Source organism: Cyphomyrmex costatus, unplaced genomic scaffold, assembly GCF_001594065.2.
Source record: "Cyphomyrmex costatus isolate MS0001 unplaced genomic scaffold, Ccosl1.0 scaffold23, whole genome shotgun sequence".
Classification (NCBI taxonomy): domain Eukaryota; kingdom Metazoa; phylum Arthropoda; class Insecta; order Hymenoptera; family Formicidae; genus Cyphomyrmex; species Cyphomyrmex costatus.
The window spans coordinates 1,967,345-1,988,811 of NW_017276368.1; the positions used below are offsets into that span (position 1 = coordinate 1,967,345).

Sequence of the window (21,467 nt, forward strand, 5' to 3'; positions counted from 1 at the left end):
TCTCTCTCTCTCTCTCTCTCTCTCTCTCTCTCTCTCTCGCTCTCTCTCTCTCTCGCTCGCTCGCTCGCTCGCTCTTTCTCTCTCATTTTAAACAACATAGCTGTAGACTTGGCAAAAGAGCAGAAATTGAACTATGGCGACGACATCACCAGTGTATTGCGCCAAGCCAAGAAACGTCGATTCCAAGTAAGGGAGGAACAAAGAATTTCCCAAGACATTGAGCTGCAAACTTATCTGAATCAGCTGATCATAGATGACGCAAAGCATAACTTGGCAACTCTGCAAGAACAGGAAACGGCAAAGGATTCTAACGTTGAAACAAACTCAGCAGAATTCGCTAGGAGAAAAGAAGAGATCGAAGAAAAGAGAGATACCTGTATATCGAGACTTAATGATCTCTTCGCCAAAATTGACGAAAGAAGGCGGGTTTGTATCTCTGTTTTTTTATTTTATTTTATTTTTTTCATTTAGAACAATCTTTTGCTTTCATATTCTACGGTTTTATTAGCCTTAATAATCTTGGTTATTGAATTGTAGAACACATCCATAAATTCAATGAAAATACAAACATTCTACATCTAATAACAAAAAATTATAGTTTTATTATAAATAAATATTAATAAGTTTTATTATAAGAATAAAAATTTGATTTAGATTAAAATAAAATTGTAATTAAATTTATTTTTATAGCAAAAATATTAATTTTGTTGAAAATAATGAAAAAGAGAAAGAGCTACAAGTAAAAAAATTCGTTAAAATATACAATTGTTTGTAAATAAAAATTGTCATTTGGTTAAAATTACGTAATTTGATTAGAAAAACAGACGTTTCGATCTCTATTAGGTCATTATCAATGTTACAAAGATCGCAAGTTGTTAACAATACATTTCGGCAAACCAGTAAGAATAAAAAAAAAATGTAATTCGTCTAGTTTTAAATGTAGTTTATAAAAGCGTGTAATAATTGTTTCTTATAAAATTGTATCAACGAATTATAAAATTGTCCGTTGTTAGTACAATGTGACGAGAGCCAAATTTAAGATGTTATACATTAAAGATTTAGAAATTCGAATAATACGTTATTATTCACAGCAATTGTTAAAAAAATACAAAATATTTACAATGTTTTAATAATCATGCATTTTTTAAACAAAAAAGGATTTACTACGAAAGATACTTCAAAATTATGTACTATCAAGATAAAAAATTTCTAATTAAGATAATAATAAGAACATATTATTTTAATGAGAAAATTTATTCTTAATGAAAGCAATTAATGTGCAAAACAGATTCAATGAAATAAATAAATTAAAAATCACAAAACTTAAAATTATATTTGACGAGAATTCAAGAAGAAATGCAGAATCAGATAAAAAAATTAATACTCCTTTTAAAATTGAAAATTAGATTTAAAAAATTTTCATTAAAAAGAATGTTTTAAAAATATAACAAAGGTTTTATTTTATTTTGTCATTTTCTATCAATTTTTTATTGTACTTTTTGTTTATAATTAATAAGAAATTATATTGTATTTTTTCTTTATTTTTATTTAGTGCTCCTTTTAGGCTTTAGTAAAAAAAAATCAGGGAAAACTTTTTTCTGTTTTTAATAAATCTTGTATTAATACAAAGAAATTTTTTGCAGAAAAGAGAGGTACCCGACTATTTGTGCGGCAAGATTAGCTTCGAAATTCTGCAGGAACCTGTAATCACGCCTAGTGGAATCACATATGAACGGAAGGACATCGAGGAACATCTCCAACGAGTTGGCCATTTCGATCCGGTCACGCGAGTACGTTTGACGCAGGATCAGCTAATCCCGAACTTGGCGATGAAAGAAGTAGTCGATACCTTTCTGCAGGATAATGAATGGGCCTTGCATTACTAATGCCGATATGTAGCTTACTGCCATAGATTTAAGTTAAGGTGATGGCGATTTTTAGCAACAGAGGAAGAAAATGTGTGTTTTGATTGAAGAGATTTAGAGGTGGATACATCTAAAAGAAAAATCTCAAGAGGAAGTGTAAAATAATAGACTGTATACGTAAAGGACTAAGTATCTTGTTACCGTGAAATATTTTTACACGCCATATGAGACGTGGAAGCTATTGTTATCGAACGTAAGTATACTAGTAAATATAGTTAACAACGATAAGAATCATGTAAACTCATACAGGTTATATATATATAATTCTATAAGTGCTACATATATACAATTTAATATTATTAATTACATAGAATTTATTAATTTATCTTTTGATCAGTAATCTTTGATTTACAAAGACAAAATTTTTGTATTAATGGTTGCATACAATAAAAACGTGAAATTGAAATTTTAAACAGTTAAATGAAAGCTCAAAAGTTGACTGAAAGTTCCAATACATAATAACTCAAAGGAAAATATAGAATAGTAAGCGCTATGTAGAATCTGTAATTTTCTGTTTTACCATAAATAATAAATTATTTATTTTATCACCAAAATCTCACGTTTTTACTATAATATTGCATGCTAGAGGAAAGTAATTCCAATTACTTCTTTATGATAATTTCTCAAATATCTAGTGAAGAGAGATCTGAATCCACTCAAGGTATTTATTTTAACATTCAACTGACAACAATATATTCATGTATATATATATATATATATGTACAGTTTTACGTATACGCAATATTATTGTATATATGTATCGCAATAGTCGCAATTATATGTAATAATAATTACTACCGTCCGCTGTCGGTGTATTGTTATTGCGCAAGCTACATCGACAATATATGGTTAACAAAAGTGCAATAGGATAGATCACTCGTTTTGTAGCTCCAATTATAGCAGCCATGGCGACAATAAACTGCTGCAACATTTTCTCTTAATATTTTTTTAGATTTACTTTTTACGTCTACTTCTACAAATATAGATTAACTTTGATCTTGATTTACAATAATTTACTCTTTATCTTCTTTTAATTCTTACAACTGGAAGATAAAGAGTAATTTAAATCAAAAGGTTAAAAGATTAATCTACATTGGTAAAATGGACATTATTGAAATTAAATTTGAGATTGTCGATTGTATTTAAAAAATTAAAACATTATAATTTAGAGATGTCAGATGAAAAATAATGGAAGATAACCAGTCAAGAAATATAGCAGCGATCATAAAAGATAAAGAAATTTTCAATTCATATAAATAATATCAACATTTCTAAGAATACGTTATAAAACGCACTTTTCTAACAAAGTCTTTTTTTCTTTTGAGGAAGATCGAGTGAGTATAAGATAAATAACTATGTGCATTGTAACAAATGATATGATGTTAAGATATGATTTATCTTTCGTCATTAATTAAACAATGACAATTTTCGTCATTGCTTAATTGAAGACTCCTATTGTTATTATTTAATTATTGTTATTATTTAATTAGTCACTTAACAATTGCTAATGCAGTTATCTCTCTGCTTACTTTTGCTAATATATTCGAAGAAACGAAATTCTATTTATTGTCCGCGTTAACATTTGTACGTTTTAGGCGAATACTCCACAACCGAGTAGTCATTAACTTTTAATTCTTTGCACTAAAATATTTTATTTTAATGTGAATTTTATAAAATCTTGTCAATCACGTATGTCGTCTTATGTGCATTCAATAATGTGTTTGTGTGTGCGTGCGTGCGCGCGCGCGCATGTATGTATGTGAGAGAGAGAAAGAAATTCATTTAAATTTTTATATATTGCAAAAAATCTAATCTATGCATATAATCATATAATTAAAAATAATAAAACATCTTATATAAAATAATACAACTATTTTTTTTATCATAAAAAGGTATTTAGTGCAAAGAACTAAGTTTAAAATATCACTGGAAGATATCAGGCCATTTGAATATTGTTACAAAGAACTGGAAAATTATGTGGAATATTCGAAAATACCTTTAAAATGTTCAATTTCGACCTAGATTTTAACTCTTTCTTTAAATCAAATACAACAATGCATATATTATGTATATATATTTTTTTATATTCCACATTAGGTCGAATTTGAACGTACATAACAGGATGAAATTAGAATCTTAATTGACCTACGTAAAACTAATTAGTTGATTAACCTATGGCCGGGACGATGATAATATTTTTTAGTCCGAAGAAACCAGTTCTATCGGTTAAATTAATTGCCTTCCGGCTTTTCAGGCATCCTCAAGTGCACATCATATGCTACGCACTGTTAATATTATTGTCAAGCATGATTTAGTCCAATTATTATTGTCATCAATTTTATCCTTTTTATATTCATTATTGTCACATTATCAATCCATGTAATGAATCATGGATTCCTGGATCCTTAGATCTTTGGCAGAATCTCGTATTCTTTTGGATATTTATATCTTAATTTATTTGAATGTTTTGAGAACCTTATCCGAGCTTGTCTTACGCTTTTAAATACCTGAATATCCCCATCTTTTTATAATATTCATTTATTTATATTTATTTGCTTTTTGGATTTTTTACTACTTCTAGATTTAGATCTTTAGATCCATTGATGTTCAAACTCTTCAATCTTCAAATATCCATAGATCTAAGGATCCAAATATTCTGATCCAAGGCTACCTATCTAAAACAATATTTTGGGTAAATTTACCCAAGTCCACTGGACGGCTCCTACCACTAATCTTATTGAATCTGACGTTAATCGCAATTGCTAAAGAGTAAATGTTTCATCGTTAACTTGTATAATAGGCAATTTTCTCCGCGAAAAAGATTACTTTTCATTACCGTCCACGCGACGCGCGATTGTGTTTGTTGGAAAACTGTATGCAGATTGTTGACTAATACGCTTCAGTATCTGCGAAGCTTCGAGAAAGCCATTTCGCATAGTTAAGAAATTCAAAATTGCAAACCAATTATATCTCTCAGGCGAAGATACATTTAAAAACGTTCTCGAACAAACACGTATACATATTTATCGAGAATACCTCATCGGTACTAGAGAGAGAGATAGTTAAATCCTGAATACTATTCTTTAATCAGAGATTCTTTGAATAAAAATTTGAATTTAATAGTTAACAGTTATTAAAGATGATTAAAAAAAGAAGAAATAAAATTAATCTTTTATGAATGTATCTCCGTCTTTGAATTACGAAGAAACGGCTTCTACCGCCGAAGCTTACGTTAATTGACACAATAGACAAGATTCTACCACGCTGATGCGCTGACTACAAATCGACCAGATTCACCAAAATGGATTGCAGCCATTTTCGACGAAATGGCAACAGCAGCAGTCGAAAATGATCGTCACAGAATGAGATAGAGCGTTTCTTTAGACAAAACCATCCACGGAAACGCGCGTCGCGATCGAGATTGATCCTAGGTGAGATCCTCATCTTCGTCGTCACTGGGACCGCCCGTGGGACAGCACAATCCTTCGGAACCATCACTCCTGATACAAAACAGCAATGTCTCAGCTACTGTCACTTCATGCGGCATAATTCCATGGAATTCTTTCAAGTCCGCCGCGGGGAACCAGGCTTTTTCGTTGTCGTCAATGATGAGAATTCCAAAATATCTGAAAGAATCATTGAAGATTGGTAAAATGCATGTAAAATATAGTATTAATCAATGTAAATATTATGATGTTAATATTATAATTAATGTTATAGATTAATAGTATTATTAAAATTTATATATGGTATAATATAACATAAATATTAAAAGAGTATTAATTGTGTTAATATTAAGAATATTAATATCAACCTGCAAATAGCAACTGCGGGTATCCATAAAACGGAAGTAAGAATAAGAATGACGATGAGCACTAAAGCCCAAACGGGCCATTCCTGCCTCTCCGTGATGCCTTTACTCGCCACCCAGGCTGGATAACCGCTTCCTTCGAAAAATATTTCGACAAAAGACGCAATCAAAATACTCAACATCGCTAATGGACTAAGATACTTCCAACATATTAGCCAGTAGAGGCCAGGCCGATTGCCGGTCATCAGTTCGATATCATCAGCAAATCTGGAATCATCACAAATATAAAATACATGTACCGATACACACATCTCTGATCTGAATCTTCTGCACTTACCTCTTTAAGCCGTAAACATAGGACACTCCTATACATTCGAAAAATGCAATTATGAGCAATGGAAAATTCCCGCTGAAATTATCGAACAGCACGAAGACGTAACTGCCAGCTCCATGAGCAAAGGCCATAGAGATTGCGCAGCACACCAAACAAATAACACCTGCCAAAAATCGAATTTATTCTAATCTCTAAAATTTTTCAAGTAAATCTCACTCTTAAAAATTGAAAATTAAACTACTTTTTTTCAAGACTGATTGAGTTTTCACTCTTTAGAGTCAGATTCCACTCCAAAGAATTTAAAGAATATCCATCACTTCCTCCGCTATTTTTTTTTTGGAGCTTTATTGCAAAAAGTACCTGTTAAAATCTCCTTTCTTAAATTCGGGAAGAGTTTCATGTCGACAATGCTAGTAACAACACCTTCCAAAGTACCAAATTGGGAATCAATTCCTAAGGTGAATAACATCAGGAAAAACAATACCGACCAGAATTGAGCACCAGGAAACTGATTGATCGCTTCAGTGAAGATGATAAACGCCAAGCCTGTGCCTGACGCTGACTGTAATCATTGTAATCGTCACTCATAATTAACGTTAAAAGTCACTTTTATACTTACGTTATCTAACTCCTTTTCCAAATCGCATTCGGGCAGTTCTGGCATTATCAAATTATCTAATGATCCATTTCCATTTGTAACATTTAACAGCGTGCCGGCAATCGGGATGTCTTTAGGTATTTTATCGGCGTGACCAAATATACTCATCAACGTGTTATTCTTTTCCGATAAACATTGTTCATAAACCATGGTAGCCTTAAACCCTGTTCAAACAGGATTGAAAGTATATACTTTTTAAATTCTTTAAAATGCAATCTCCTTTAAAGAGTGAAAATTGAGCCAGTTTTGAAAAAGAATGACTCAATTTTAAATCTTTAGAGTGACATTTAACTTAAATATAAACTCTAAGAGTTTTAGTAGAAAAAGTAGAAGTCAGAAATTTTCCAGGAGGAAAAATTAATAATAAACGATTTATTAAGACCGTATATGTTAATACACAACGAATAAGAATCTAAAGCCCGTATTAGTCGAAGCTGAATCTTAGATGCTTAAATATTATAATTTACATGTAAATTATTTAAGCGTCTAAGACTATGTCTACACAAACACTCTTAATGGGATTTAAGAACATTCAAAAAAGTTAAAAACTGGCCAGTTACAGTTATGTCATTCTTCAGAAAAATATATAACTATGATTGTCCAGTTTCATAATTACAGGTATTATTAAACCTGATTAAGTGTGCCGTGTAAACGTAGTCTAAGAAGTTTTAATTAGTACAGGCTTCGGAATAAAATTATACGTACCTATGATCGAAAAGACGACGATTCCCGCGAACATAGACGTGAAGCAATTCGTCAGGCTGACCATGATGGCGTCACGGTAACAATTATTATTTACTGGGTTGTACGAAGAGAATGCTATCAGTCCGCCGAAAGCTAGCCCTAAGGAGAAAAAGATTTGCGTTCCAGCCTCCAGCCAAACTACAGGATCAGTCAACGTCCACCACTAAAATGCAAAAGTGAATCGGTAATTATTTAAACTTTGTTTATCAATAAAAAAAAATAAAGATATAGAAGAAAATTGTAAGAACGCACTTTTGGCGTGAAGAGATGCCGCAAACCGTCCGACATACCCGTCAACGTCACGCCTCGGAAGAAGAAAATAATCAGGACAATATACGGAAACGTAGCGGTTACGTATACGACCTAAACGAAATCAACCTGATCACTTGAAGTTATAATAACTAATTTTAACTGTAAAAGTTCCCGTACCTTGCCTGAAGACGCGATACCCTTAATCATGCACATGTAGACGAGAATCCAGGCGATAATTAGCGCTAAAGCAATTTTCCAATTAAACACTTCCGGTGTATTGATATCCTTAGATATCATCAGAGTGGTTCGATACCAAAAGTATTGCGTAGGGCTGCTGACCTGTTGACCCAAGTCTCACGTTAAAAACAAAGCCGAGCTTATAATACCTATACTAGAATGTACACAGGTGAAATGATTTATATTGTATCGTATTAAATTTTGGCATTACCAAACACTCGGGTTCAGGTGCGTAAGATCCATTTTGGAAATACCTATTGGGACATTCTGCCCAAGGTAGCTGCGATTGGAAACTCTTTGAACAGATTCAGATTTCTATAAGTGATTCCGCACGACATGTCCATAATAACGAAATTAAGCAAATTCTAATCGTTTACCTGAACGAAATAAAATAAGCACCAAGCGATAATTGTATTATAGTAAAGAGCCACATTGAAAGAGACTACGGCACTGCTAATTCCGATGCCACCCATATACGGGGATACCTTTTAAAATACAGTAGAAAACTTATTTTTAAATATTTGCTTCAGTTTATTTAGTTGAATTTTTTTCTATTTACCTGATTCCATACTCCAATAGCGCCTTTTCTCAGTCTCTGGCCAATTGCCAATTCTAGATAAAATATAGGAATACCCTCGATGGCCAGCATTACGAAATAAGGAATTAGAAAAGCGCCTACAAATATTAGAATTCGTGTTTAGAATTTGAATGTAAAAGAGCTTGAGCGATATCTGTACGAAGCAAACGCACCTCCGCCGTTCTTCTGAGCTAGATAGGGGAACCGCCATACGTTTCCAAGGCCCACTGCATATCCTACGGTCGCCAGGAGAAATGTAAGCTTACTATCCCAATTTTCACGCTCATCTTCGCCCGCTTCCGGTCGAAAAGTCGCCTTGCCATCATTGTTGCCGGGGCCGTTTCCTATTTTGCTCTGTGGATCAAATTCATTTTATTTCATTCGAAATTTATTTGATCACCCTCTTAGGGAGCCATAAATAGCCATGTACCTTGTTAGGGCTGGTGTCTTCGAAGGCCGCATTAGTGGCCCCGTAATTGGCAGTGGCGACGTTCTTCCGATTATCCACCACTAATCTACCACGCATCTCTTTCATCTCGAGCTTATCGATGCTTTTTTGCGGCTTTAGATCGCGGGAACTTTGCCGGCGAACGAGATGAGCCGTGTTCGCCATCCCTTTTCCCTTTTCGTTTTAATCTTTTTCAAGTTTAATCTTGATTAAACAAAAAGATCTAGGCGCTTCATCCTGTAAGAAAATAATTAAAATGGTTATTAAAAAGATAAAGGTGGACAAAGCTTAAACAAAGTAGTCAACAGGAATCATGTATAAAAAAAGTTATAAATTTTCTTTAAAAAGGAAAAATAGATGTTTGTGATGAATTAATACAAAATCAATTAATATAATAGCAATATAATATATAAACATATGTTATACAATAATAATTATAAAAGGAGAAATTACATTAAAATTTAACAATACGATTTATCGATAATACGTTATTTGTGGTGACTACAATACATATTCGCGCGAATCAGTTTGTTATTTAATTGTGGCCAACTTTAATTCTCTCATATAGAAATTGTCCATATGTACACATTTATGGGTCCAACTATATTGATATGTGGGTGATACATATATATATATATATACACACACACACACACGCCATATATATATTATATATATACATATTACTCTCACATAGGTGTCGATCGCAATCAAACGCATATATACTTTCCAAGTACACATGTGCCCTTCTTACGTAGACTAACATACACATCTCTTATGTATAAAAAAATTGATTGCAAACTTTAAACTGAAAATTGATTTTTGCTTTGACGTAGGTGCATGTTCTAGCACGCGTGCACAGACACAAGTTTTATTAAAATTTTTACGCATATCTCCATATGAGAGAAAGATTTACTTTTAGTAAAATTAAATATATATGCCATATGGGGCTTTCCGATGCATGTGTAAAATATCAACGTCGCACGCGAGTCTTGCATCTCACTGTACGTATATATATTAATGATTGACATAGAAAATCTAAGTTGCTTCCTCGCGTGTAAACGCCGAGACGGCTTTATTTGGACGTACGTCCGTCACAAGAGAGGCACACGTCCTGCGGAATCGTTCACTCGTCTTTCCGTCGCGAGACAGAGACCAAGGAAGCAAAATCCTTTTACCCACCTGCCGGGGACCAAAGGGTGAAACGCGCGAGGACCTTGTCCGCGGTCGAGGAGCGGTTCGCCACTGGTGACACCCCCACTGGTGTGTGCGCTAGTGATAGTAACTTTTGAAACCACGGATATATCCAAGAGAATCAATAGCTGGCGTCGGCGCCTGCGACGCTTTTCTCTTTCGCCCGCGACTCTCGCGGAACAAGAAACCGCGTGCAAGCCCTTCTCCGAGAGGAAGACATTAGGAGTAGGGAGATAGAGTGAAGGGTTATAACTTATCGTCATCCTGGAAGTTAACATATGTAAATCATGACAGTATACACATAAAGTATAAAATATTAGGGATACATCAGATATTCGGGAAATATCCGATATATTGTTCTCGATACTTTTTTACTATCTGGTTGGATAGCCGAATCATATCCAATAAGATATCCGGCTGAAATTTTATATTGAAAGCTTGTCTTCATTGATACAAAATTTCATTCTGCCTAACTCACTTTCCCCCCAGATATAATTCGAAATATCAAGTATCCGATCGGATAATTGCTCTACCGGATATCTAAAAAGAATGTTATCTAATATCCGGTAATGTTTTACGATCCGTTATTTATATTATTACGCAACCGTAGGAAATATATGTATAAAAAAATTAAAAATTAAAAATTACTCTCCGTATGAACACGATGAAGAAAATTAGGATAACGCTTCACAGTTTAATATAAGAAATTAAGACACGCAAGGATTATTTTTAATTATGATTTGAGTTGTATCGATAATCAATTATTTTATTACTTAAATTTATATATTATAGAAAATACTTATAAATTAAAAGTAAATCTTGTTTAAAGAGGGAGAATAATTGTTTAAAAAAATTAAAACTCTGTAATTTTATTTTGCATCGATAATTGTAATTACACTATTCTTTATTTTCTATTATATTTTCTATTACAACACACACATATAAGTATAATGTAACTGATTACTGATATAGGTAAGATAATAATCAGAACTTGCGAATTTTAATTTATATATATATATATATATATAAAGTAAACAATATAATATCTTCATTTTTGCATAATTTTGAAAAGGAAGTTCAATTCGTTTGTACTTCCTTACTTCATTGGATTTTTTCCTTTCTAATGAAGACTTTCCTTACCTAAAAACTGTGTAAAAGCGAGGATTTCTAAAACAAAAACAATTTTTGTTAAATCTTCCTACAGATAATATTTAAATAACTGAATTTAAATTGTTTAATTAATTAAAGAATTGTAATAACTTCAATTTACAAAACTTTTATCCCAGTTCAGTTTAAGATTATGTTTAAAAATTGAAAATGTTATTGGCGTGTAGTTATAAAACTGATGTATGTATATAAAATCACACCGCGCGCGCGCGAAACATTATTTAAATACTAATATGCAACATAAACCGACAAGATCTTTTCTTTACTTATTGTGAATTCAAATTGCACTTATATAAAAATTATTAATAATAATAAATATTTTAATAATATTCCACAGATATTAAAGGCATAATACTAGATATTATGTAAAGGTATTATGTAAAGTGGACATATAATATCTACAGAATATTTCCATATTAAATAATATTTATATAACATTCTAAGAATATTTTGCGCTTAGAGTGAATTTATAATTCATTATAATTATCTTTAATATTATTTACATGTACGAGTCAATATGGTCTAGAATGGAGGGGACGGTATGTGTGAATAAGGTGAAATTATAAATGTGACCCACACATTGCGCATAATGGCGGAAGTCACGGTAATCTAAGATTTCGACCAATCAGAAATTGAGCGCATTTACGCCTGAACGAATCATGTGAATTTCTGCAAATGAGGAATCCAAACAATTAAAGTATTGAAAACAGAATTTCCTATTCAGAATTTTAAATTGAGGAATATTAAACATTAGGAATAGAAATAAAAATAAATAGGGTTAAACAATTAAAATTATGTCCTTTAATTTACGATATTTTAAAAATTTGCTAGGAAACTGTATGCAATTGTAAGAAAAAATAAAAATGTATTCGGATTGAGAAAAGTATTCAATAACATTCGCAAATGCATTTTTCTGGAGAATTCAATTTCAATTCATTCTTGTTTACTGAGCTCACATATGTATGTATATATATACGTTTTAAATAGTTTTTATTATTTTTGTTGGATGCAAATGAAGACATAAATTACACATACTGTTTATATTCTTCCTTCCACGATCCTCTTCCTTGAAAGAAGAAATCAGATTGTAGACACTCTCCTCTGTCTTGTAATCAATTGATTTCATGCAATTGCTGATACGAAGATACCTGATGCATACAAAACACGATAAATTAAATATTATATTAAAATTTTATTTATCACAGCTGTTCTTAAAAAGATAAAGACATGTCATGAAAGAACTGGTAACCCTCTACGGCCCACTGCAGGAGCAGTTCAAGCGTTGGTCGATAAGGTGTTCCTTTAATTAATTCCTGCATTATTTCGTCCTTTAAAGATATCTTGCTTCTAGCGTTTTCTAAATTAACCAAATAATTCTTCAAATCCTGAAATCGCAAATTCAAATGTCATGTTCTCTATGTCAACTTGTAGAATGAAGATAATACCTGATTGGCATCATTAAATTGCATCAAGATATCCGAGAGAAGTGCAATTTCTTCCTCGAGACCCATAAGGATTTTAAATATCAGTCTTTCCCGTGTTTCTTGATCCACACTATCTTCTGATTCTTCCATTTCTTCACTGTAAAACAAAGAAAATTTAATCGATGCTAAGAAGTCTGATTTGTTTTCTTATATATATTAATTATATGAATTAGATTAATTTACTTTCAAATTCAAAAGCTGTTATTCGAACTATTTGAATTTTCGTGACTGGGTCGATATAAGCGTTTTGTGCCTGTACTCGCATAGGATTAGGCCCTGCGCACAATGGAGTATAAATATTAAGAATAGGAATAAAAATATTGAGATTTCAACCTATCAGATACCAATTATATCGGAATACACAATTTCTGATATACCACATCATTTTGAATTCGATAATTAAAATCGTTGATTTTAATCGTTATCGATGTTATCGCAATTATAAAAAATCGTTATTTTTCTAAAATCAATTATTTGAACGTCATTTTTTTCAACATCGTCTGCCTTCGTTTTGCCACGCGCAATCGCGCCACCTGGTATACTCCCGTCAAAATCCCGCGTGATCATCGAAACAGCTGATCATCATGCAATACAGAGAAGCTAATTGTTGTCCACTTACTTCGTGACATGATGTAATTGCTCCGTTCGATTAACTAGACCTTCAAGAGGTCTCTCGGCTTTCTTCGATAATTCCCTCCATTTGTCATCCAGCCTTTCTAGACGTAAAAAGTAGCGAACGAGGCACGCGTGAAGCTCCCGTGCCATCTTTGAATTCCCAAGTGGAGCATCAAGATTTTCATTTCCGAAAAAATCATCTAATTTCCCAATTTTTAGGAAATCCGATTCATCGCGGCGACAGGCAAGAGCAAATTGCGAGATGACAGTTTAGTGACAGTTGGCAGGAGTATATGACCAGCGGCCGGCGGTCGCCACAGAACATATATGCATAAGGATGGCCACACGTGACCATGTCCGTCTACTGACTTTTATGGGCCTCCTACCAATAAGCCGTGAGTCACAAATCATAAGTCATAAGCTAGAAATGGACCAATCACAGTCGTCAATTTTTAGTGCGTTATGCAAAAGTCTGTGCTCCCCGCTTTAATCCCGGGCATGACCGCTCTCAGGCTTCTCTCTGGTACAATCAAAAGTTAGAAAGTTTTAAAGTACCGGTAAATAGGGACAGATATGTAAGAATGTAAAGCGGGGAGCACAGACTTTTGCATAACGCATAAAGCATGTGCATAAGGAATTTCATTGGTCCATTTTCTTATGCATGAGTCAATGGACCAATCAAATTCTTTATGTATATGATTTATGCGTTATGCAAAAGTCTGTGCTCCCCGCTTAAGGCTGGAGTCACATTGAGCGGAAATCTACAGCGGAACGGAACAGCGAGACCAATCACAATCGCAGAAAGTAAAGCAGCCACAGACTTCTATAATATATAGAAGTATACTTCTATATATAGAAGTCTGTGAAAGCAGCGGAATAATTGTAGAGTTCTGATTGGATTCACTGTTCCGTTCCGCTGTAATTTCCGCTCCATGTGACTCCAGCCTTAAGTGATATGTGAGAGTGTGTTGAGTGCGCTGAGTGTTGTCACCTCGAGACCTCGGGTTATCTGTCAAGAGTGAGATTCTGAAACTGAGGTTTGCGTGCTACTTGGTTTGAACGTGAATCGATTCGGCGAGTCGAAAAAAGAGAATACAATCGTGCGGATATCGCGACGCGAGAAAATAAGACGTTTCATCGCGGACTTAAAAATGAAACTTAACTGAACAACATCATTGTTCTTTTTCGCACATCCGTGCATCGGATACGGGCTATCTGTTTTGCTCCGATATCGTCGTGTCCAAATCGTCGACAATGCAAAGTGTAATAAATTCCGTGAAAGGCACTGCGTTGGGCGTCGCCGAATACTTGACGCCGGTACTGAAGGTAAACTCTCATCCGCTTCCAATTGATATTACATATGTTGAGAGTTTCAAATAATGTCATATTTCAGCCTTGTCAAGTCATCTTTACATCTTTAAGAACTCATAATAAGATAATGTAAATTTCCTTACAAACATAAATCAGCCAAGATAAGCCATTTCCATTGTTTATACTCAGTAAGCACAATGTTAACAGTACGTCAACATATTTGAAAGAAGTAGTACAACAGATTGATATCAATAAATATATTTACATTAAGTTCATGTTCTACCGATTTATGCCTGTTTCCACTTCTGGACAGATTAACTTTAATCTCAGTTCAACTTATTCGTCATTTTTTTAAATCTTTAGAACTAGAAAAGGACAAAGAGTATTGATAATGAGATATAATAATATTCTATTCTATTTCTACAGTAAATCCTCTGTACCATTTTGTTAGCAATTTTTTACTGAATTTTACCAGAACTTAAAATAGATATTTTTATTAGCATTCTGCCAAAATTTGTAGTAGATATTTTTTTGTCGATCAATTTGTTTATTGTGTTATTATTTATTCGACATATTGTATTTATATAGAATTAATATTATATAGAATTAACTATGTTACACAATTTCATTAATCAAGTTTAATAATATTCACATAATAATTGCTTTGAAATGTATACTCTCAATTACACAAAGTAGTTTTTATAAAAATTTCTTAAAAGCTTCCAACATTCTAAATTTGTATTGTATCTAACGTAATAATAAGTTATAATGAATTAAAATTATGTCTAAACTCTAAAATAAAAATTTTTTTTATTACGTCATAATATAATTTTAACTTATTAATAAGAATATTAATTCTTTTTAAACAAATATTTTGTAAAATTTTAAATTACAAATTAAATAAAATTTTTTTTATGCTGTTAAAAAGTAAAATTGCTTTCCATTGATTTCTTTTAATAATTTTATTCTCCATTATAGTTTATTGGACATTGTATATTTATATGAAATTGCATGATTCTTTTAAGGAGAGCAAATTTCGAGAAACTGGTGTCTTAACACCAGAGGAATTTGTAGCAGCTGGCGACCATTTAGTACATCATTGTCCCACGTGGCAATGGGCTACCGGCGATGAGGACAGGGCCAAGTCTTACTTACCAAAGGGTAAACAGTTCCTTCTTACTCGTAATGTTCCCTGCACACGTCGATGTAAACAGGTAATATTGTAGTCAGAAATAATATGCAGTTTTCTCTCTTCAGTTTGGACATAATACATGTGTGCCCTCTATTTGTAGATGGAATACAGCAATGAACAAGAATGTATTATAGAAGCTGATGATCCTGAAGGTGGTTGGGTGGACACCCATCATTACGCCACTAGTATTGCTGGCCTAGACGAAAGAGTAACAGAAATGGCATTGGAGGAGACACTGGGAGAACCATCTCAATTTCAAGATAACGCAGACGAGGACGAGGACGATGAAGACGCCGCTGATATGGATGCTTTCGAAATTAGTGGCATGCTAGATGAGCAAGACAAGGTAGCAAGCATAAATCTGTTGAAAAAAGGAAATTTCTTGAATTAATAATTATAGAAAACAATTTTCTTGTAGCATGTGGCGACGGAAAGCATTAAAAAGAGTAGCCACGAAAAACGGGACTTGTTTACGGAGGGAGAGATTATTCGTACTCGTACCTATGATTTATACATTACATATGATAAATACTATCAAACACCTAGATTATGGTTATTTGGCTACAACGAGGTAAAACGTGTATTTATTTTTTTTTCTGATTTCTTAAATCCTTGAATTATTGCATCTCTTTCTAGATCTACTGTATTATTTATTTTACACATTAGAGTCGGAAGCCGCTTAATGTAGAAGAAATGTACGAAGATGTTAGTCAGGATCATGCTAAGAAGACAGTTACGATGGAGACTCACCCTCATATACCTGGTCCTCCTATGGCTTCTGTTCATCCATGCAGGTAAAAAGAAAACAAAAAAAGATATAAATTTTGATGAATTAATAAATTAAAAATAGATCATTTGCACAGGCACGCAGAAGTAATGAAGAAAATTATGGAGACAGTGATGGAAGGCGGTGGAGAATTAGGAGTACACATGTACCTCATAATATTTCTGAAATTTGTTCAGTCCGTCATACCGACGATCGAATATGACTACACGCAAAACTTTATGCTAAACGCAGCCAGCTAAATGCATTACTAGTATTAAGTTATCAACATTATATTGTGATTATTATAAATTGCTTTCCAACTATATTTAGTCGCTACACGAGATAATTGTGTATATCGATGTTTGCGCTTATCATAAATGCAAAGATCATAAAGATATTCGAAATTATAAGGATTTTAAAGAATCATTCAGGAATCTTAATAAAAATATCGAACGATATAAACATTTATTCCCGAGAATCCAAAAATATGAAATTGCACGGATCTCGAGCATTCAGCATTTAAGAATCCATTTGTACATTTGTCCTAATTAATTTTAAGCGAATACACCTCAAAATACTTTTTCTACATTACAAGACACTGAGTTATAAATAGATATTTGATTTATTTTAACAACCGTTAGACAATAAATAAGGAATAAAGGCTATGCTGAAAGTAATCGAAAGGAATTGAAGAGACAGCAAGCGGGCGAGAGAGAGAGAAATATGGAAGTATAATTTCCTATATTTCTTATATATTTATAATTAAGTTAATTATTTTTTAATTTATCATTTACAAAAAGCTTAAAATTTATCAAAATTAATTATAATTATTATGAAAATAAATTGGAATATTCCGAATATTATCTGTGTGTGATATGACCAAATTTACTTATCGTAGTATGGAAAGGTGATTAAAATTTAGCCTTTTCCGGTTCTAACTTCGACTGTTTCCTCTCTGATTTACTTACTTATACATCAAGAAGATACATAATTATTTGCGTTTCACTGATAATCCATGACATTTCCATAAATTTACTCGTGCATAAATTAACATGATTAAATGAACAGCTGACAGAATTATGGGACACCATGTAATGTGATGTCGTGTTTGTTTTATGAGCTAGATACAGTTTTGATATTATGTAGAATTGGAAAGTAACGTGTTACTTATAATGTTGTTACCTCCACCTCCGTTTTTGTTACTTTTTTTCGGTAATAGTAATGTCGTTATATTTTTATAATAAAGAAAGAGAATTCAGCTATCGTTTTAGTTCCTTATTATTTTTATAACTTTAATAAATTATTTTTAATTGGCTAGAAATATTTTATGAGAAACAGAAATTTGAATATTACAAAATATTTTGTACTTCATATCTGAAGCTGCATTCCAACTGCCAATACTAAAAATCTGTATATGTGCGTGCGCGTGCGTACATACACACACACATATACATATATATATAATATATAACGTAATATGTATAAACTAAAGAATAACAATGGCTCATAAACAATAAACACAAAAGTTAAATTAAAGGAGCATATAGCCAGCGCAAAGTTAGTATCTATACGTATATCGATAAGTGCACGAAAAAAGTTGCAGCATGGAATGTCCTTTTTTAGATTTCTCTTTGATAGAACGAAATCGATGTGAAGATCGCAAAACTCCAACTCGAATCTAGTGATGATAAATTAATAGACAATTTTCTCAATCATTCGCATTTAGCAAAAAATGGCTATTTTTTAATACTTTTTTCAAAAAATACCTCCCCTCCTCTCCCCTAAACTTGCTGTCCATAGTCTTATAGAGACCTAGAGGTTAGTCTCTAATATGTTATCTGACCCTGAATGATAAGAGTGTTAAAATAAGTAATAATAACTGTAATATATTGTTTTATCGCGTCAAACAGAACTATGCAAAAAGGTTTCCGCGACCTAATTAAAAAATAAAGAGAAGGCCTCTATCCTATTTATAAATTTAACGTGTACAATTAAATCGCGGGTGAGAAAAAAAAGAAGACATGTTTATTATATTTTATTTACATTAACAAAACATTTTACTTTTAGTTCTAATAAAAAACTAATAGAATTACTTTTGGATATCTAAATGTGACATATTTAAAATATAATAAAGTATTTTTAAAATATATAAGTTCCTAAAATCTTATCTATAAATCCAGAACTCAAATTTAAAATTTTATAATTTTTACATTATTATAGTTAATTAAGTTTATAAAAAATAGGTTTAATTATTCTTCCACAGATTTATCAATTTATACCGATCTATCAATCGTTTTAATAAATTTCTTACTTTGAAAAAGGATTCATCTGTTAATATCATGATTCTGGTTACTGCACTACATTTTTACTTGTACTTCTGAAGAAGACTCAATCCAGGAGTCGAAACATGTCAAGTTAATGATTTGAAGATCTGCGATTTGAAGATTTGCGATATTGTAAAGTTATTATTTTTTAATTCTATGTTATTTGCGTTTTTTGACCATTTGATATTTATTTTACGTTTTGACTACTTCATTAAAAAGAAAAAATTTTAAAAATTTCTGACTCTTAATTTGTCTTTCTATTTTACCATTAGTTTAAAATTTTATAATTCTTTTTGTACTGAAAAAATAAAGAATAATTTTAGTACATTACCTCAAACACTTTATTTATCTTATACTAAATAATAATTGTCTTTTTTTATTATTAAGGAATAGGGATCTTAAAGTGTGTGTGAAGCCCGAACTCTGACGAGATCGCTGTTTTACTGATAAAATATACGACACATTGACATATCTTTATGCATATACTATTACATAAATATCGCACGTACATAAAAACATTAAAAACATTGAAAACAAGTTTTTGTACAGTAGTAACGTTTTAATTAAACGTCTCATACTTGTTTCTACTAATGTAGATTAATTTTTATCTCGTTTCAACTTACTCTTCACATTTTTTTTAATTCTTACAACTAAAAAAGGATTTAGTTATAAACTGAAGATTAAAATTAAACTACATTGATAAAAACGGGCATATTTCGAATTTTAAGAATTTTACGTTGTTTGTTAATGTTTTTACTATTACTATTTTATAAAATTACTATTTTATGTACCACAATTTCGTAAGTACAGATTACACAATTTTTATATCAAGCAAATGTTGTTACGATATTGACAATTCTAATGCCATATACTGGACTAAGAAATAAAAGGAAAATCTTCATTTAAAGATTTTTTCGTTCTGAATATAAACTCCATTTCACAAACACGTAATATACACGTGTATATACTTTGATCCTAGAAAAAAAATTTCGAATCTATAAAAGAGAAAAAAATAATTGTTATACAAAATTATTCTGTTTAATTGGTAAAACAAATTTTACCGATTTTACCATATTTTTGCTCTTTGTACAACCTTGCCGTTAAATTATATATATGAAAGCGTTTACTGTTGTACATTTTAGTATACATATCATATATAACAAACTCACAAAATAATCGAATATTTAAAAAATGTAAACTAAAAATATATATAAAAAGTCAATTGTACATTTAAATTTATGCATTCATTTTTAAGTTACTTTTTTCAGAATCACTTATTATTTTATGATTATATATTGTTTGCAATCTTAAGAATAGTAATATAATTATGTACAAAATCACAAATATTTTTATAATTTATTATAAAATTATTAAATAATTTATTATAAAATTATTAAATAATTTATTATAAAAATTTGTGATTTTATACATATAATTAGACCGATATAATGTTAGGTATAATATTGAAATTGCTTTCTTATGTTTTTATATTATAAAGTTTATATAAAACTTAAAATATTTAATTAATTTTGTGAGAATAATACACATTCTCTATATTCAACAATAATTGTTTAACAATAATTTTTTAAATTTACAAGTAATACACAAGTAACTTTTTTCTTGTATAATAGCCATTTTATCTAATAGACACACTGTTAAAAAGAATTATATCTTCGTTTGACACGTGTGCGTCCTTTATATACACACAGTAAAACAAACAGAGCGATATTAGATAACAGAATGTCTCATAAATTAACAGTGCATAAATTAGCAACGCGACTTTTTATATTCCATGCACAGGAAAAAAATTGAAGTTCGGTTTGTCCAGAAATACTTCTTGTTTGATAGAAGGCCTCGTAATGAAGATCCATATTTTTCAACAATTTGTTTTCATCATTGTAATAATATACGCATCTACGATCGGTAAGCGTTGGTTTCCAATAATAAATTTAATCAAGTAAAAAATGGGTTAAAATGGATAAAATACAATTAATAAATATAGTAAGCTTTAAGTCTTAAAAAATTAGCCAATTATAGTCAAATAGTTCTTTCACATTCAATTATATATAATTGATCAAGTTCTTTATATTTAACGTTTATTACACCTATTGTATTTCCTGACTATACAACTCTACATTAAAAAAGTAGACAGTGCAACATTAAACAGATATCTGTGAATAAAAACGATAGAAATAAAATTACTCCATGCAAGCATACAATGCCTCTAAAATATATGAATATTATTTGCTTTTTTTAATATTTATTTAATATTTCAAAAATATTATATCTTTTTTATACAACTGGTTGTTATTACTTCTACAATTGACAATTTGAAATAAAACATAAAACTCAGCAAATAAGTATTAATAATAGTTTTTCATTTTTGATATATGTATATCTCATCAATTTAATCACAGCATTTTCAATT

At 31.3% G+C, this 21,467-nt stretch overlaps 4 protein-coding genes across 6 annotated transcripts in view; 2 read left to right on the forward strand and 2 right to left on the reverse strand.

Moving 5' to 3' along the window:
• STUB1 (STIP1 homology and U-box containing protein 1) overlaps window positions 1–2,098 on the forward strand; it is a 4,654-nt gene extending 2,556 nt beyond the window's left edge. Inside the window, exons 3-4 of the mRNA XM_018540035.1 lie at window positions 101–426; window positions 1,644–2,098. Of these exons, the coding sequence (XP_018395537.1) occupies window positions 101–426; window positions 1,644–1,886 (569 nt within the window). The 3' untranslated portion in view covers window positions 1,887–2,098. The remainder of the gene's footprint in view (window positions 1–100; window positions 427–1,643) is intronic.
• A 2,976-nt stretch (window positions 2,099–5,074) lies between these two features.
• On the reverse strand, window positions 5,075–10,225 carry LOC108774022 (sodium-dependent neutral amino acid transporter B(0)AT3). The gene is made up of 14 exons (XM_018540027.1): window positions 10,169–10,225; window positions 8,969–9,223; window positions 8,712–8,892; window positions 8,521–8,636; window positions 8,339–8,446; window positions 8,173–8,256; window positions 7,902–8,063; window positions 7,725–7,835; window positions 7,434–7,635; window positions 6,690–6,892; window positions 6,431–6,632; window positions 6,074–6,233; window positions 5,740–6,003; window positions 5,075–5,551 (listed from the first exon to the last, which is right to left on the reverse strand). The coding sequence occupies exons 2-14, from the start codon at window positions 9,149–9,151 to the stop codon at window positions 5,353–5,355; spliced, it is 2,175 nt and encodes a 724-aa protein (XP_018395529.1). The 5' UTR covers window positions 9,152–9,223; window positions 10,169–10,225; the 3' UTR covers window positions 5,075–5,352.
• Window positions 10,226–11,271: 1,046 nt separating this feature from the next.
• On the reverse strand, window positions 11,272–13,730 carry LOC108774052 (uncharacterized). Of its 3 annotated transcripts, none has more exons than XM_018540063.1 (5): window positions 13,451–13,730; window positions 12,793–12,928; window positions 12,575–12,732; window positions 12,383–12,495; window positions 11,272–11,347 (listed from the first exon to the last, which is right to left on the reverse strand). In XM_018540063.1, exons 1-5 carry the CDS (start codon window positions 13,594–13,596, stop codon window positions 11,301–11,303), a joined length of 600 nt encoding a protein of 199 aa, XP_018395565.1. In that variant the 5' UTR covers window positions 13,597–13,730; the 3' UTR covers window positions 11,272–11,300. The 3 variants fall into 3 exon arrangements, with proteins under 3 accessions (XP_018395565.1, XP_018395566.1, XP_018395564.1); XM_018540064.1 differs by lacking the exon at window positions 11,272–11,347 and adding an exon at window positions 11,807–12,016; XM_018540062.1 differs by lacking the exon at window positions 11,272–11,347 and having other exon boundaries at window positions 12,295–12,495.
• Window positions 13,731–14,461: 731 nt separating this feature from the next.
• Atg3 (Autophagy-related protein 3) lies at window positions 14,462–17,051 on the forward strand. Its single transcript, XM_018540039.1, has 6 exons — window positions 14,462–14,772; window positions 15,783–15,971; window positions 16,050–16,295; window positions 16,368–16,520; window positions 16,616–16,743; window positions 16,813–17,051. The coding sequence occupies exons 1-6, from the start codon at window positions 14,701–14,703 to the stop codon at window positions 16,973–16,975; spliced, it is 951 nt and encodes a 316-aa protein (XP_018395541.1). The 5' UTR covers window positions 14,462–14,700; the 3' UTR covers window positions 16,976–17,051.
• The last annotated feature ends 4,416 nt before the right edge of the window (window positions 17,052–21,467 follow it).

What these genes read in the sequence shown, in the direction of transcription:
- LOC108774022 (XM_018540027.1), bottom strand. Translation starts at nt 9,151, where the DNA reads ATGGCGAACACGGCTCATCTCGTTCGCCGGCAAAGTTCCCGCGATCTA. An exon ending in GCTTATTTTATTTCGTTCAG is followed by an intron (nt 8,257 to 8,338) that starts GTAAACGATTAG and finishes ATCTGTTCAAAG; the next exon opens with AGTTTCCAATCGCAGCTACC. An exon ending in TATGTTTACGGCTTAAAGAG is followed by an intron (nt 6,004 to 6,073) that starts GTAAGTGCAGAA and finishes TGATGATTCCAG; the next exon opens with ATTTGCTGATGATATCGAAC.
- LOC108774052 (XM_018540062.1), bottom strand. Translation starts at nt 13,596, where the DNA reads ATGGCACGGGAGCTTCACGCGTGCCTCGTTCGCTACTTTTTACGTCTA. An exon ending in CAATTACATCATGTCACGAA is followed by an intron (nt 12,929 to 13,450) that starts GTAAGTGGACAA and finishes TTTGTTTTACAG; the next exon opens with TGAAGAAATGGAAGAATCAG. An exon ending in TACCAGTTCTTTCATGACAT is followed by an intron (nt 12,496 to 12,574) that starts GTCTTTATCTTT and finishes TGTATGCATCAG; the next exon opens with GTATCTTCGTATCAGCAATT.
- Atg3 (XM_018540039.1), top strand. Translation starts at nt 14,701, where the DNA reads ATGCAAAGTGTAATAAATTCCGTGAAAGGCACTGCGTTGGGCGTCGCC. An exon ending in GCACACGTCGATGTAAACAG is followed by an intron (nt 15,972 to 16,049) that starts GTAATATTGTAG and finishes CTCTATTTGTAG; the next exon opens with ATGGAATACAGCAATGAACA. An exon ending in GGTTATTTGGCTACAACGAG is followed by an intron (nt 16,521 to 16,615) that starts GTAAAACGTGTA and finishes TTTACACATTAG; the next exon opens with AGTCGGAAGCCGCTTAATGT.